Below are 16,774 nucleotides of genomic sequence, written 5' to 3' on the forward strand. Positions count from 1 at the left end.
AGGTTCACAGTTCCAGAGAGTTAGAATCCGAGAGCTTCATGTCAAAGAACACAGCAGCAGGCAGGCAGGCATGGCGCTGGAGCAGTAGCTGAAAGCTTACATTCTGCTCTATAAGTAAGAGATAAAGTTAGAGCAAACTGAGAATGACAAAGGCTTTTGAATCCTCAAAGACCACCCCAAGTGACACACTTCCTCCAACAAAACTACACCTCCTAATCTTTCTCAAACTGTCCTATCAAATGGGGAGAAAAATATTTAAAACACAGAAACCTAATGAGCCATTCTCACCCAAGCAACCACAGACATCAACCTTGGGTGTCAGTTATCCTTAGATACTGCTCATCTTCATTTTTGAGACAGTGTCTCTCCTTAGGACCTGAGGCTTACCGATGAAGTAAGTCAGCCGGTGAGCTCCGATATCTGCGCGTGTCTCTCCAACACTCAGATTGCTTGTTGGCATTTTTATACCATTTCTGGGGTTTGAGCTCAGGTCCTTATGCTTGTGCAGCAAGCATTTATCAACTGAATCATCTTCCATCTCCCGTATATAAAAAGCTCATTGGCTAATTAATACAACTTTTCTCTCCTGGGCTAAAAGTAGCTGCTTCTATGATATCCCAAAGTGCCTGGCTTTCCTGATGAAGACATGCAAGCACAGCTACAAGCCTGGAATGTCCTGCGAGGTTAAGAATAGTCACAGAGAGAGATGACTTCTGCTTCTGGGTCCTGCAGTTGTCAGGAGTGCCTGTGTCTCATTGGCAAGCAGCTTAGGGCTGTCTTAATGTAGAGACAGAAGACCTGACCTCACAGGCCTGGGAGCACATTTTTCTTTCCACAGCTTGGTGCTTACCTCGAAGTCTGATACAGAAAAAAAAATCGATTGATTTTTAAACTTCCTTGGAGCACACGGGCCTCGACACCCTCCACCAGCCCAGACCTGTGGCTTTCTTCAAGCATGGAGAAGCTGAACTTGCTGGCGTTCCTCATCATCACCCTAAACTGTAATGTGACCATTGTGGGTGAGTCCTGGAAAAAAAAAAAACCTAAAACGTGGTTTTGTTGCCATATTCAAATTAAATTATTTTCAAAGGTTTATCCCAGTTTTCAGGCTGTCTGGTCCACTCCCAAAGAAAGGCCAGAGTATCATTGCTGGCATGGGAACCCTATCAAGCCTCACTGGGGTCATACCTTGTGCCTATCAACATTGGAGAACGTGTGGGTGGTGGGAGCATCATTCGTAGGCATCTCTCAACATTTGGGTTCTGAATTTGAAGGCAGAATCAGGTGAAATCAATGAGAAAGTAATGCTTCTGTTTTGTCTCCTTAGCTATCCTTATAGATTTTTATCTGTGAAGATTAAGTTATAAAGATTATTAATTTCTCTTATGCACTTTAACATAGATCCCACGTTTAATTTAGTTGTTTATAATGTTGGGGGATAGAGATCAGGCATTAAGGGAAGGTGCTCATACACTGAGCTATTTTGCCACTCGCTGGTTACATATTCGTTCTTCTCCCAATTTGCTATATAGCTCAGACTGGCCTTGAACTTCTGTCACTCCTGCCTAAGCTTCCCTCGTACTGGGCTGCCGTCTTATATAACCTTATATAGCCCTAGCTATTCTGTTAACAAAAGAATAATAAAGACTCCTGAGATTGATACAACTGAGTCAGTTTCAGAGAGTTTGAAAAGAGGATGGAGAAAAGATGTGCCTGGTCTGAGGTTGATAGTTTTTTACTCTTTATTTCTTAGAATTTGAATAAATAAACCTGGTATTGAAAGGCTAAATCCATGACTTAATCACCCAATGATGCTATTCTCTGAGCTTGGCTACCTTTGTGGATTAGGAGAGTTTTTCTTTTGTTTGCTCATAGTTTTTGCTAATTTCATTAATATAGTGACTAGACTAAGGGGAAATGAATCGTGAAATACTAGAAAAAGGAGTATTCTTAAAGAAATTCAATTTCAAGAACCCAGAGCTACAGGCCTTAGGACTGATAAAGACCGTGTAGGCTGGTATCATAAAAAAAAATAATGCTCAAATTACCATCTTCTGTTTGCTAAGCAAGCTGAAGAGAATATGCTAAGGTCCTTTAAAAAGCTTAATCCCTAAGAAGGGTGAGATCAAATTACATCATGGATTTGCTCAGCCAAAATGCTCTCTGGATCTTTCAGTTCAGGCCACGCAAAGGCCAGGTAAACTGTATAACGTATTTTTCAGATCTGCTCACTCAAAACATCTTGCAAATAATTTCAGGGCTGTTCCTGGTATAGCAAAGGCTTAGGAAGTAATTTTCCTAAAGAGTTCGTGGTGGGGTTCAGTGGTAGAGTACTATCCTAGCATAGCATACAACATGTTCTGGTTTTGATCTTTGCCAGTGTAAGTGTGTGTGTGTGTGTGTGTGTGTGTGTGTGTGTTATAGCTGCCCCTATTGCTGTGAGTACTACTGATATCTCAGGGCGTAGAAGTTAAGCTGCTGTGTGGTGGCAGCCTTCTAAACCTTAGACACTGAACCTTCCACTTGTTCTGGCCTAGGTATGCTCTGGCTGATCGTGGCGGTCTTGCTGAAGATGCTAGTGGTGGTTTTGGCAGGGTCACCTATCTATGAGGACGAACAAGAGAGGTTTATTTGCAACACACTGCAACCAGGATGTGCCAACGTTTGCTACGACCTGTTTTCCCCAGTGTCACCTCTGCGGTTCTGGCTAGTGCAGAGCCTGGCCCTGCTTCTGCCTTCGGTCGTCTTTGGCACCTACACCCTGCACCACGGCGCGAAGCTGGCTGCAGGGGGAGCCTGCAGGCCTCAGGTACCCGACTTGTCGGCTGCCTACCTGGTGCACCTACTGCTGCGCATGCTGCTGGAGGCCGGGCTGGCTTCCCTGCACTACTTTCTCTTTGGCTTTTCTGTGCCTGCCCGAGTGTCTTGCTCACGTGTGCCCTGCTCAGGGGCTGTGGACTGCTATGTGTCGCGGCCCACGGAGAAGTTCCTCCTGATGCTATTCTTTTGGGCAGTGAGTGCTTTATCCTTCCTGCTAAGCTTGGCCGACTTGCTTTGCAGCCTGCGGAAGAGGACACTGAGGACCACGCAGTGTGTGAAGGGAGAGGCCAGACCAGTCTGCGAAGTCCCTACACCTCCCTCTTGTCTCTTACAAGATCCTCAGGGCTATCTTAGCCAGGGTCAGGTGGAAAAGGAGGACAGACAGGAGGAGCAGGTTGTGCCTGAGTTTCCTTGCATGTGGACAGCAGGGCAGGGCAACAACAGCACTGTTGGTCAGGCCAGTTTGTCAGAGATGCTGCAGCGTTCAGACCAAGATGTCAGTGAGGCTACTTCCTCAGCTGGTGACAGGCTGACAGTGGCTCACACAGCACACGAGTTCAGATCCTGCAGAGAGATTTCACCGGACCTGGGGGGCAAAAACACCCGGTCAGATGAGCATTCATTGGCTACCCAAAGCCACCTGGCCAGACACTGTTCAGCTAGCCAGCCTCACGCTCCAGGTCAGCTGGCCACCTCAGGCAGTGCCCCCCATCTGAGAACCAAAAAGTCTGAGTGGGTGTGAAGGCAGCCATGCAGAGCCCAAAAGCCCCCTTTTCGGTACCATATTGCCCTGTGCACTCTGACAGGGTAAGAGGTTTCTTCATCTTGTGTTCTTGCTGGGATCATTTTATATTTAACTAGAAATTTTATTTCCCTGGTCTTCAGGTGCAACTAGAGAAACAACAGTTTTCACTGAAAAAGATCATAACATTCAAATGCCCACAACAGGCCTAAGAAGTCAGATAACCAGGCAGATAAGTGCCATGGGATTGTTTCATCTGCCAGGCTGCCAGCCACTTTTGTTTGGTGTCTAACTCTTCCTAAAGCATGATATTATAATTATATAACTTCTCAGTAGTTTAATGTTTTCTGGTGAAACCTTATAAGTTACTTGGCTCTTGTCTGTTCTTTTGCTTACGTGACATCCATGGAAAGTCATTGGCTTACCGTCTTTAATAAAGCAATGCCCATGACTCATACCTCATATCTATTGTACCTACTGAGTCATTTCTCCCATACCTTCTGAAACATCTTTTCTGTGCCTTCTTAGCTCTTGTCCTGTTTTTGACTTTGCTAATTGTCTTCTTTTATTTGCTGAGTCAACTTTCTATATTTCCTGAGTTGTCTCTCTCCTTTGTCTACTGAGTCGTCCCTCTTCTGTTTCCATTCATCTTTCCTGTGTTTGCTGAGTTATGTCTCAATGTTTGTTTACTCATCTCTCCTGTCTTTGCTGAATGGTCACTTTTACCCAGAGAGAGAGAGAAAGAGAGAGAGAGAGAGAGAGAGAGAGAGAGAGAGAGAGAGAGAGAGGAAGTAGTGTTGCTGTTATGAATAGCTGGATTCTTTACAATTTTTATTCCAGGGTGGTATTTTTGTTGTTAGTTTTCTGCTATTGTAAGATTGAACTCAGAGTCTTGTTCATCCCAGGCAAGTGCTCTCCACAGCAACACTCCCAGGCTCTCAGTTTAGGGTCTTCTGTCTGTGAATAAGTTTGAGATTCAGATTGTATTGGGAGTTCTAAAGTATCTTTTATTCACAGTAACTCCAGATGTAATTGTCACCTTGGAGGCTTATTGCTGAATAAGCTCACACTTTCCATTTCTTTCTGAAATCTCGCTGGCTAGTTCAATTTAGCTGATCTGGCTCAAACTCCTCCCCAATCTGACTCAATCTAGCTTCTCTCAGCTTCTCACTGAATTGCTCACACTAACTCTGCCAATTTGTTCTAATTTTCTGGCTCCTTCTTATTCTCTGGCTTCAGTTGCTTCTGCTGACCTGCCCCGAACTTCATGAACTCAATTCCACTGTGCTGCACTCACTGGACTGATTCCCAACTGACTCACTGAATTCAACTCCACTTAACTCAACTCAAATCACTGAACAGAGCTGCATTGCCTGAACTCAATAGAACTGTCCTCCAATTATATGTCATTCTTTTGCAATAAAGATGTGTCTGCATTCCAACCAGGTCATACTGAAATTCAGGGCACTTGAGCCATGTCATATAGACAGATGTGATCCCTTGCCAGAGCAGCCATGTTGCTGGGTTAAAATTCCTCTACAGGGAGTATTCCAGTAGCATGGACAAGAAAGCTGCATACAATGGCAGGCGTAGCCCCTCCTCCCTGTGCTTTCACGCACACAAGAAACACAATTATTTTAGACCTGGGATGTGTCCCATAGAGGTGTTTCATGCACTTCTTGGGGTCACTCTAGTTGTGACTGCAGGCTGCACCAGCTACAACCTGTCTGTGCTAAAGTCTTGTATTGGGCAAAAAGGAACATGTCTATAATGGGACAGGAAAAACCATCTCGGATTAATCAAACTGAGCAGGAGTATCTGGTCCCCACTTGTGGAGTATGTGAGGAAGAGACTGCCTTCCTTCCAACATATAATAATTAATAATTAATAATAATAATAATAATATCTCATGCACCCATAAAAAGACAGTTTTCTATAGGGAAGCTTGGTGATGACATTTGGCCACAATGAAGACTAACCACATGCTAGATTCATCTATGGAGTGCACATCTAAATGGTTAGAACAAACGCTAATGAAATAGATCTTGACATTCCCAGAAAAATTGAAAGACTGTGCCTTACTCATACGCCCTCTCCCTTCCCTATTCTTTCTCTTCTTGAAGTCACTTAAAGTTGTGGTCTGTGCCTCTCACCTCTTTCTTTAGTATTTAGGTTCATGTCTGGCATGATGGCTATTTAATTCACCTGAATTTGATACTCCTGAAGTACTAAGAACCAAATCTCATTGAGTTTCTTGCAACATCTTATACTGGTGGACTTACCAAGGCTGGGTACAGATTTACACATATGGAAGCCCTTGAACCGTAGTGTTATTTTAAGTCTAAGCACTGTATCATGCTCAGTGTGAACCTTGATGAGCAATGGAAAATTCAGATTGCCAGACATCAACAGCATATGTCCATGCTGGGTTCCCTGGAACAGCTGGGAAGGAGAGATGTTCAGGCAGAGGTCATGGTCACTGGAGAACTGGGTGGAACATGGCATTTGCTCCCTGCCCCTGGAATCTGTTCCCAAGCGTGGCTCACAAACATGCAACTTTATGTGAGCAGCACTGGAAGAAGCTGTTTTGACATTTCTGCTATTGTCCAAAATCCTACATTGAGAGATCAGAGCCTGAGATTCTCTTCACAAAACCGACATGCACCTTGGCCACAAGAAAAGGCAATATTCTAAGCAAAATATCATGACTCTCTTCCCAGTGCTCTCTTTACTGGCCTTGACTTCAGGTTTCTCCTTTGAGTGATGAGGGACCTAGACTAGATTGTTCTTTGGCAGATTGGGAGGTTTAAGGAAAGATAAAAGATAGTAAGAATTTTCTTAATTAGATCTGGAACTACAATCTCTGGTATTTTGAAGCCATCTAAATTATTTTCATTGAAAAGAAGAAAACAAAGGGAGAGGGAGAGGGAGAGGGAGAGGGAGAGGGAGAGGGAGAGGGAGAGAGAGGGAGAGAGTTACAGTTGTTCAGTTGTTTGTGTTTAGAAATGCAAAAAGTTCATTAGATACTAATGTTCTGTAGACTTTAGGAAGTTCTCCCCAGGCTGAGGTAAAGATGGCTTCTGAGACATGAATGAGATCATGAACCCACTGGTGGATCTGATCCCTGAGCCAACAAGTAGTTTTCCATGCCTGTGGAGATGAGAGTGAAAGAGATCTGAGTGTCAATGAGACTATGCAAAGTTGTCTGAGCTTAGCAAGGAAAGTGGTATTCAAGTCAGTGCCTTGCTTCTCAGATGCAGCAATCTACACTAGAAACCTCTTTCAAACTGGGTGCAAATTTAATTTCAGGGAAGATAAGAAGTGTGGCACATTAAGGAAAGAAGAAAGGAAAGAGCATAGGAGGACTGCAGTGTAAATTCTGTGGCCCTCATTTCATGCTAGCTCCAGGCCAATTTACAAGGGTTCTGATGACTTTGGCTGGCGGTGCAGGAGATAAATTTGTTTCTCTAGAAATGGGGCGGATGTCAGACACCATCCTCTTTGTATTTGAAGAGTTTATGTGAGTGTGTTCCTTGGGAAGCTTTCAAATTGATTTCTAGCTCTGTAGTTGGTCCCAGAGAGATTATATGGTAGGATTCCATAGTCTTGTTAGTATTTGTCTAGAGTGCAGGACTAATTTGATTTCAAGCACTGAATAAAACTAGATTTTACTAGAAAGGGTCTCCTTCTTCCCCAAGTGGAGGAGCAGAGTTCAGAGGTTGTCCCTTGTCATATCTCTATCATCTGCTTCTTTGGTTGAAAGGTCTTAAGGTCTTAGTGAGTCATCCATGTGTCATTGGACAGGTCTTTCGTCGGTCACACTGGAAGGAAGGCTAGTTTTCCACACACATTCATCAGTAGGCTAACAAGATTTTAAAATCTATGGAGTCAGGTTAATAAGGCAACATTTATGAAACATTGATTCTGCATGTAAATGAATATTTCTGTTTCTTTCTGTGAGGTAAGACTTTAAAGTTCACCATATGCCACTAGAAGTCAGAAAACAGAGGTGGGTTAGCCTCACCTGTACAGAGCCTCTTAAATCCTTCAACTCCAGCAAACTGCTCCCTGTCTTCACAGGCTTCACAGAACAGGAACAGGAGACATCTGCTTTACTAAGTGAATGTGGGAAGCCCACATGTGTAACCATGGAAACCTCAGGGCAAGGACTTGGTCATGTGTTCCCATAAGATGTCTCTAGGATTACAGAAGTCTGACAGAATACTGTGAATTGAAATGATATTTGGTGGTAGAGAAGATGTTAACTGAACAAGGCTTTCCGGTCTTTTGTTGTACCAAGTTTTACCAGCAGGGGCCTCTCTTGGATCACAGTTAAGATCCAATAGTTAAAAAAGGCACCAAAGCGAAATGTGAACCTTCTCTTCACCATGTTGATCGCTGCCCATTCATTTTCATTTTTCCTTGCTTAGCTCGTAGAAAGCAGGATTTAAGAATTCTCATCAGCCTATTTGTGAATTCTATTATCAGTCTGGATATTGGACAATCAATATTGGAGAATAATACAGTGGTGTCTTGGGAGTGAGAAATTAGGGGATAATGGGAAACTGAACAATCTAATCGCACAGGAAGCTGCTCATTGAACAAAACAAGAGATCACCCTCGTGATGCAGCTCCTAGTTTTGACTTACTTTCTTTGATTTTGCTCACATGCATCTAATATCCCACCTCCCCACCTTTCCACATAAACTGAGAAGATTTGGCTTGAGATCTGCAATTGGAATATAACTGTCCACCAAGACAAATGGTTGGAAGTTAGCAAGGTGTTAGAAACCTGCAATTTGGCTGCTCAGCAAGCTTTTGAGGAAATATAGCAAAGGAACCTTCCTCTTTCCCTTCCAGTTGTTCACTAAGCTGCAAGAAGATCCCCTTTAGCTCTAACCATTTGGAAAGGCTATCTGCACAGGGGCATAATGCTCTTCCATTAGCTTATGAAATATGTTGTTTTATAGTTAAGAATTACTTTTTTGTGATGCTTTAGATAGTTAAAGTATCATTCATCTCAGAAGTATATTTAAAAAGCAAGGAAATATGTATGAGTTGGTCTTTTTCAACTGAGCAATTTGATCTGAAAACAGCTCCAGATTAACATTGTGGTGCCTGGTTAGCTAGGATGGCAGAGACAAGATTCTGGTCATGTCTGTCATTATTTCCTTTAGACAAAAACTCAGCAATTTTGTAGACGTTACTTTAGATCATCAGCAGGAAACTTTAGTCTTACAGCAATTAATAAATTCTCACTAATTTTTTTTTGCTTGAATCTTCAACAGGAGGGTCAGAAGAAAACTGAGACTCAAGGTTAAGGAATTTCCATCTTCCCATTATGTAAAACGTCTAGAGAATCAGCTTGTCCCCATATGCTTTCATTTCCTTATCTAAAAAAGAAAAAATGTTACTATTCCAAGAACTAAGACACCAAGTTTAGGGAGATGTCTCTATTATTAAATAGAAATTATTATTAAAAAGAAATTAGTATTGTGATTCATGCTAGGACAGAGGGAGTTGGAAACAGTTGGGACCTTGGGGCTCAATTGCCAGACAGCATAGTTTAATCAGTAAGTCACAGACCAATGAGAGACCATGTTTCAAAAAACAAGGTGAACAGTGTCTGAAGAGGTACCTTAGAGGTGGAGTGCTGGCCTCTTTGAGTGTTCACTCATGTGTGAATACTTGTGTGTGTGTGTGTGTGTGTGTGTGTACACAATATACATGGATTGAGGAGCTTTTATGCTTTAGGAAGTAAGATACCTGTAAATGGCCAAGGTTATTCTTATTCCTGTGTTTAGTGAGCATCTTTGGCATGCAGAACATTGAATAGCTTACAAGACAAAACAATCTTCTGGTTCAGAATTTTCTCTGATGGCACAATTGGGAACCTAAAAACCAAACCAAACCAAACCAAACCAAACCAAACCAAACCAAACCAAACCAACCAACCAACCAACCAACCAACCAAACAAACAAACAAACAAACAAACATGAAATGCAGAATGTAATACAAAAAAATCAATCTCATGGTTTATATTTGAACATTTCAGCATAGACTTTCAATATTTAGTAAATAAGTCATACTGAATTAAATAATAACATCTCCTGGATGTAATAAAGGAACTGTGCTTCCTCTCTTACTCAGCTGGGGAACTGGGAGGGTCGGGTCTTCCTGTGTTCATAAAGGAACTGTGCTATATCCCTTATTCACTTAGGGAATTGACAGGGAGCTAGGCCCTTGGTGTTCTACACCATTTGTAATCCTCAGCAGCCCATCCATGCCCCTCTCAAAGCAAACTACTCCATATAGCAACCATGGCCCAGATGACATTTGACTGAGCCAACCCAAAGTCTTCAAGGCTATAAAGACTTGTTTCTCAGTGAGGTGGTAAGGGAGGGGGTGTGGACATTTAAAAGGTGGAACGTTATGGGAAAATCTCAAATTATTTGAAAGCTGCTCTCTGAAGGGATTATAGGGCCTTGGCCTTCAGCTCCCTCTTGGTTCTTCAGCTCTCCTTCTTGGTTCTGGGACTGAGAGCTCATACTGAGGTACTCCCATGACTATCATGGAAGTTTCATGTGAAGTCCTTACACTAAACCTCCAAAATTGTGAGCCAAAATGGACCTCTTTACTTCATAAGAAGGCCTTGTGAGGTACAGGGATGGGAAGACAACTGAAATTGTGTCCTTCAGGAGGCCTCCTGACAACATTACCACAGTATTAGAAGTAAAGACCATGGAATCTGCCAGGAACATAGTAGCTTGACTCTAAGCAGTTCTATGAACTCCTATGGAAACAAAAGTCCAGGAAAGTGATGCAACTTTCTTAAAATAACCCTGCTAATGTATATCCATGTTTCCTCTCCCTGCTGCTTTTCACTCCTTTCTTAGTAGTTAAGTGAATGAGGCATAGAAAACACCAAACACTACAAAATCGACCAAATGATAAAAATTAGTATGTACCTTTTAATAATAACTCTGAATATCAATGGTTAAAATTCCATAATTACAGGCAAGGCTTCTAATCTGTGTATTGCTACCCTTTGGGGTTGATTATTGGATATGCTGCTTATTACATATTTATATTATGATTCATAACAGCAGCAAAATTAAAGTTATCATGTAGCAACAAAAATTTTTATGATTCCACAACATGAGGAACTGTATTAAAAGGTCACAGCACTAGGAAGGTTTAGAACTACTGGTCTAGGGAGTGGAAGGGAGTTGAGCACAGACACAGAGAGGACCACCTGTTGTTATCCTTTGCTAGAAGAAGGCGGTGATGAACGCCTGCAACATGCCAAAAGCACAGTTTCGCTCCTCATTTGATTCGTGGTCACCCTATTCCAGCTAAGGAAACTGATGGGCACTGGTAGTTTCTCACAGCCAGAGTGGAATAAGTTGGGCTAGGAATCTAGATCTGTCTCTAAAACTCTTGTTTCTTTTTACATCTCACTATTTCCAGGGGTCCCACAGCAGGAAAACTCCCTTCCTCCCCCACATTCTAGTCAAGTTGTGGCTGTGGCAAGACTTTGTTATGCATCATCTCTGGGCTGGGGAAGAGAAGAAATGATTCTGTTGCAGAATATCAACCTTTCTGTCTAAGTTACCTTTCTACTGCTCTGATAAAATAGCAAGCACCTTGGGGAAAAAAGGATATCCTTCATCTTACACTTCTGGGTCACATCCATCATCCAAGGAAGTCAGAGTAGGAGCTCAAGGCAGGGACCTGGAGGCTGGAACTGCTGCAGAGCCCATGGAGGGAATGCTATTTATTAGCTTGTTTCTCATGGCTTGCCCAGCCATGAGCAACGACCACAGACTGTGCAAACCAAGACTTGCCTTCAAGGTGATTTGGTGGGGGAATCTTCTTAACTGAGGACTTTTTTCCAAAATCAAGTCTGGGCTGTGTCAAGTTGACAAAAATCTAGCCAGCACACTTGCCAACTACAGTTTTAATGTAATGAGGATTTCCAGCTCCTTGACTGATTTTGTTAACCTGGCTTTCTTCTAACTGGGAATATAAAGCTTTGTACTTGCCTCTTTATCAAAAGTCCACAACACATGGGTATGCTCTGGTCTGACTTCAAACATGTCTTTGTGTGTATGTGTGTAAATGTGTACATGGTTACAGGTACACTTGTGTAGTGGCCAAAGGACAACTTCAGGTGTCATGCCTCAGGAACTGCCTTCTCTTGTTTTTTTGAGACACAATCTCTCACTGGCCTGGAATTTGCTGGTTAGGCTATGCTGTCTGGTTAGCATGCCTCTGGGATCCTCCTGTCTCTGTAGCTCTCTTACCAGCCCTCCTATTACAGCTGCATAACACCACATCTGGCTTCTTTGTTCTGGAGATCAAACTCAAGTCTTTACTGATTGAACCATGTCCTCAGCCCAACCATGTTTTTAATTTGCCTTTTTTTTACATTTATGTATTAGGAGTGTCTGTGGGTCTTTGTGTGTATGTGTGTGACATGGAACATGTGTAGAGGTCAGAGAACAACCTGTAGCTCTTTTCTTTCACTATGTGAGTTCCAAGCACTGAACTTAGGTCATCAGGCTTGGCAGCAAGCACATCTACACACTGAGCTATCTCTCTAGCCCTAATGTCATTTTAAACGACTTGGATATCCAAAGTGATGCAAAGGTTCACCCAAGTCATGAAAAGAGGTGAGTAATATTACTCATTTAATTCTTGGAATGTTTTCTTTTTGTCCATAGTGCCTGCCTGGGACTGAGAGTTAAGCTTATTTACTAAAGACTCAGTTCTGGAGTTAAGTCTTCAAACCTGGGTTCTCTCTATAGTCAAATGCACCAGAAAGAGCAAACAGCTACTTGTATTGGTCATGTAATACTGTACTGAGCATGATGGACTAGAAGGATGAAGAGAGCAGGGGAATTGGAGGAGTGTTCCACCTGGAAGCAGAAGGAAGAAGTAGTGTGTAGCAAAGGGGAAAGATGGTAAAACTGGAGATGGCAATGGAAGCAATGGAGAAACAGAGACTCCAGCAAAGAGATGGCTGTCAGGCAGGGAGTGCGGGGGTAGCCTGAACCAGTGTTAGAGGTGAATCGAATATCAGGACCCAGGCCAAGAAACAGAGTGTAAGGATTCTGACTTGGGTACTATGGCAGAAAAGGCAACAGTGTGAGGTGCAGTCAGATTTGGACACTAAAGGTAGTGGGTAAGGAATGTTTTTCATTGTCTGTGGCTTACAGAAACCTAAGAGAATAAACTGAGATGCTGCTAACTTTACATCTGGTGATAGGACCATCTAAGTTCAACAGGATAAAGGATCACAGGGCATCTGATGCAGAAGATGATGGGGTATCAGGAACCTATTCATCTCTCCATGACCTTGCTGATAACACTGAGTGTTTTTCTAACACCAGTATTTCCTAGAGATTTGTATTCACTAGGCACTGTTGGGTTAGAAAGTACATTGTATACTATCTTTACACCTCACATTTCTTCTGGTTGAGAATAGGCCACATACTTTGTCACATATTTCTGAGTCTTTATCACAAACGTGAGTCAGGTTTGGTGCGTAAATCGTCATAAGAAAGTTCTTAAGAAACAGATGCAAGCCTGGTCATATGGGTGAGCTGGTAGAGTGCTTGCCTAGCACACAGAAAGCCCCAGGTTCTGTCCCCAGCACTGGATACCAGGTATATGGACATATTCTGTAATCCTAGCTTGAGGGAGGTAGAGGCAGAAAGATCCAAATTTGAAGGTCATGACAGAAAAGATGGCTTAGTCAGTAATACGCTTGTTGTTTGAGCTTGAGGATTAGGTATGGTGGTATGACTACCATTACATCATCACTTTACAGAAAGATCCCTGTGGCTTCTTGGGCAGCCAGTATAGATTTGTTTCAGACAAAAGAAATGGATAGAGAAGTTTCTCAAGTCGACGTCTAGCCTCCACATGCATGCATACACACATATACACATAGTTATAAACCACTGTCACTTCCAAATACAAAATATTCAAGGTCATTATTGTCTATATATGATTTTGAGGATAGTCCGAGAAATACACAATTTTGTCTCACAAACAAACAAACAAATCCAAAACCCCCCAAAGTAAACAACTAAAAATATAGAACAAACAAATGCAGATGGAACATAATTTTGAGAAAAGAAATGCAGAAGGCAGAGGTCCCATGAAGGCAGGACACAGGAAGTGGGCAGGAGGGAAACCATGGACATGCTATACTCACTTCTCAAATTGGTTCTCACTTCAATTGTAGTGGGTACCCCAGTTGGATGGTGGTGCAGGCACATATGTGTCTCAAGAAGCTGGCAAGGCAGTAGCTGCAGTAGCATTGGCCTGCTGTCTCTGACAAAGCCTTGGTTTTATGAGGGAAAGAGCTGACAGTGCAGGTGGGATTAGGACCTTTTGTTTCTGGCTTGATTCTCCTCACTGGAGCTCATGAACAGTTTATGGTAGGGTACTGATAAATCTCTGGTCCACCTTACTTCAGTGAATTCAGAATAATCTATGTTAGTCCTTCAGTAAGGCTTCTTCAGCTGGCATGACATTATGTTGGAAAGTTTCATGGAATGTGCCACATTCACCCTTTAATTAGACGAAAATCAGACTTAAAAGATTTTGAGTAATTTGGAAGAATCCAGTCTTCGGTGTCAGACTTGCTAAATCCCTTGAGAATTTTGAAGTGGAAATATAAGATATCATAATATAGAGTAAGGACCAGTTAATCCTAAGAGTATATGAGTGATTTTAAACCTAAAATACTACAAACTTAACTCTTTCCTTTATAAGAAATTCAAGTTACCTTCATGAACACTGTAGAACTTTCCAGCATGTGGAATATCAGGCCCAGGGTATGGTCACAGCATTTTGCTGTAACTCTCTTAGTTTTAGGAAATTTGGTTCATCTAAGATGCTTTATTCTTCTTTTCAGTGCCACCAAGGTTTGAACTTGGGACATTGTGTACATAGGCCAGTGCTGATCTGTGTTCTCAGCTCTTTTCTGATGTTTTTTGAAATGGAGCCACTAGGCCTGGCTCTATGCTTTTCTTATTGTAGTCATTGCCTCTGCCTCTCCTGCTCCTCTGTTCTCATAATTTGTGTTGTTTTGTGTTATGTTGTGTTATTTTGTTGTTGTTTTGTCTCCCAAGGTCAGTTTCCCATGAAGCAATGTTTTCAGCCACAGTAGGGTTGCTAATACCCTCTGTATTACCTTCAGGGTCCTGAAGTTGATAGCTGCACTAGTGTAATTGTTTTATTTTCTCCCTCTCAGGTGCACAACAAAGATGTCTGTTTTTAGAATACCTCAAATATTAAAGAATAGTCTGTGTTGAATCTTTGAAAGAACTAAAAATGAGAATATTTAATATATATATATATTTTTTCTTTTTTTTTTTTTACTATGTATCCCAGGTTTCCTGTAAACTCATGACTGTTCTGCCTCACTCTTTGGAGTGCTACATTGCTGAAGTATACCACTCCGCCAAGTAATATCTCTAATCACCTTCTTTTCTTGGAATAGTGCTTCTAGATATGTTTGCTTACAATCACATCACTTCTAGAAGAACCATGTGAGAAGAGTAAGACAATGTTGATTATTCTCTTTTTTAAAAAAGGAAATTTGGGTTTGGAAAAGAATAATATATGGGTTGACAGACAACCAGGGCATGAGCACATTCTTCAGGCTAACAAGCTAACAAAAGACTAGGGCAGGCAATATGCACAGATTGACTGAGTTCAGCTCATTTTGTTTTCTTGAACCACTCTCAGTAGAAAGCAGAGAGACATGTGAGTATACTTGTGTGGGAAGTTCCACAAACATATTCAGATTTTCATTTTCTGGACAAGTGGTAGCACTGTTCCCCATACCATTTGGGAATCCTATGGATAGAAGACTTGCCAGTGACATAAGTATGTATGTTGTCCCCTTTACAAGCAGAAGTGTTAAGATTGTGAAAACAGATGCATCCCTTCCCCAATGACATAGACAGGTAAGATAAAACCATTGATATCCTTAATCTTTCCATGACACAGTAAACAGAAGCATCTTGTTGGACAGATACACGATGATTTTTATGTAAGGTTGCATAAGATTTAGAATTGCTATGGTAGTAAAACTTCTCTTTAATAGGAACTAAGGAACACAGATGGGTAGAGAATCTGCAGATTAGTGGATGGGTGTGTGGATGAACAGATGGACAGGGAATAACAATGATAAGCTGACTCACTGACAAAAAAACGGTAAAGATTTGGTCATATTCACGACAACCCAAAGTTTGTTTATACATATATATATATATATATATATATATATATATATATATGCAGAGTATTATTATTTGTCCCTTTTTGTTTTTTGTTTGTGTGTTTGTAAAGGAAAGGGTGGGAAACTAGCAAAATTTGGAAAGTGTTTACTGAGAAAGCCTTAGTTCAATCCCAAAACCAATATAAAAGAATTCTGGACAAGATGATGCATTTCTTGTATTCCCAGGGTATGGAAGGCAGAGTGAGTCAGTTCACTGGGGCTTACTGCCAAGTCTAGCACAGAGGGTTCAGGCCATTGAGAAAATCTGCTTCAAAAAACAAGGTGGACAAGATCTGAGGAATAATACTTGAGGATGACCTTCATGCAGTGTGCTTTCACACATGTGTATGTGCTTATGTACCTGCACATACACGTGCATTAATATGAACACACACACATATGTACATAGAAAGGATTAAGATTTATGATGTAGATGAACCTTGAGGGCATCATGGTAAGTTAAGAAATCCAGTCACACAAAGACAAATAACAATCCCACTTATATGAAGCACCTGAGGTCAAATTCATAGAAAGAGAGTGTGGAATGACTACTGAGAACTGGCCAGTAAGCAGATTGAACCAAATTCTGGAGCCTGGGGCACTCAATTTATAAGAAGGAGTATTTATGTGAGTCCATCCTCAAAGCTGTGAACACCACAGAATTTAGATCTTAAAAGTGGCTCTGTGGAAGTGTCATAGTACACACCTGCAACTCCCTCTGTCAGATGAAAGCAAGACCATTAAAAGCTCAAGGTGAAACTGTGCAATGTAGTGAGCTCCTGCCTCACAAAGGAAGCAGGAATGCTGAGATACACAAGTTTATGTTATACCTAAAAATTATCATACAATAAAAGTAAAGCAGCCAGGAGGGGTATACATCTGTGATCCCAGGCAGAAGCCAAATAGCTAG

General features: G+C 41.7%; 1 protein-coding gene across 1 annotated transcript; it reads left to right on the top strand.

Annotated features, from left to right (window-relative positions):
- Window positions 1-734: 734 nt before the first annotated feature.
- Window positions 735-3,701, top strand: Gjd4 (gap junction protein delta 4). The gene is made up of 2 exons (XM_028763957.1): window positions 735-1,019; window positions 2,538-3,701. Exons 1-2 carry the CDS (start codon window positions 956-958, stop codon window positions 3,560-3,562), a joined length of 1,089 nt encoding a protein of 362 aa, XP_028619790.1. The 5' UTR covers window positions 735-955; the 3' UTR covers window positions 3,563-3,701.
- Window positions 3,702-16,774: the final 13,073 nt, after the last annotated feature.

The sequence above is a fragment of the Grammomys surdaster genome, unplaced genomic scaffold (genome assembly GCF_004785775.1).
Source record: "Grammomys surdaster isolate TR1022 unplaced genomic scaffold, NIH_TR_1.0 140, whole genome shotgun sequence".
NCBI lineage: Eukaryota > Metazoa > Chordata > Mammalia > Rodentia > Muridae > Grammomys > Grammomys surdaster.

Bases quoted from the DNA above. Each gene is read 5' to 3' on its own strand.
- Gjd4 (XM_028763957.1), top strand. From the start codon at position 956: ATGGAGAAGCTGAACTTGCTGGCGTTCCTCATCATCACCCTAAACTGT. The intron at 1,020-2,537 runs GTGAGTCCTGGA...GTTCTGGCCTAG, and splicing joins CTGTAATGTGACCATTGTGG to GTATGCTCTGGCTGATCGTG.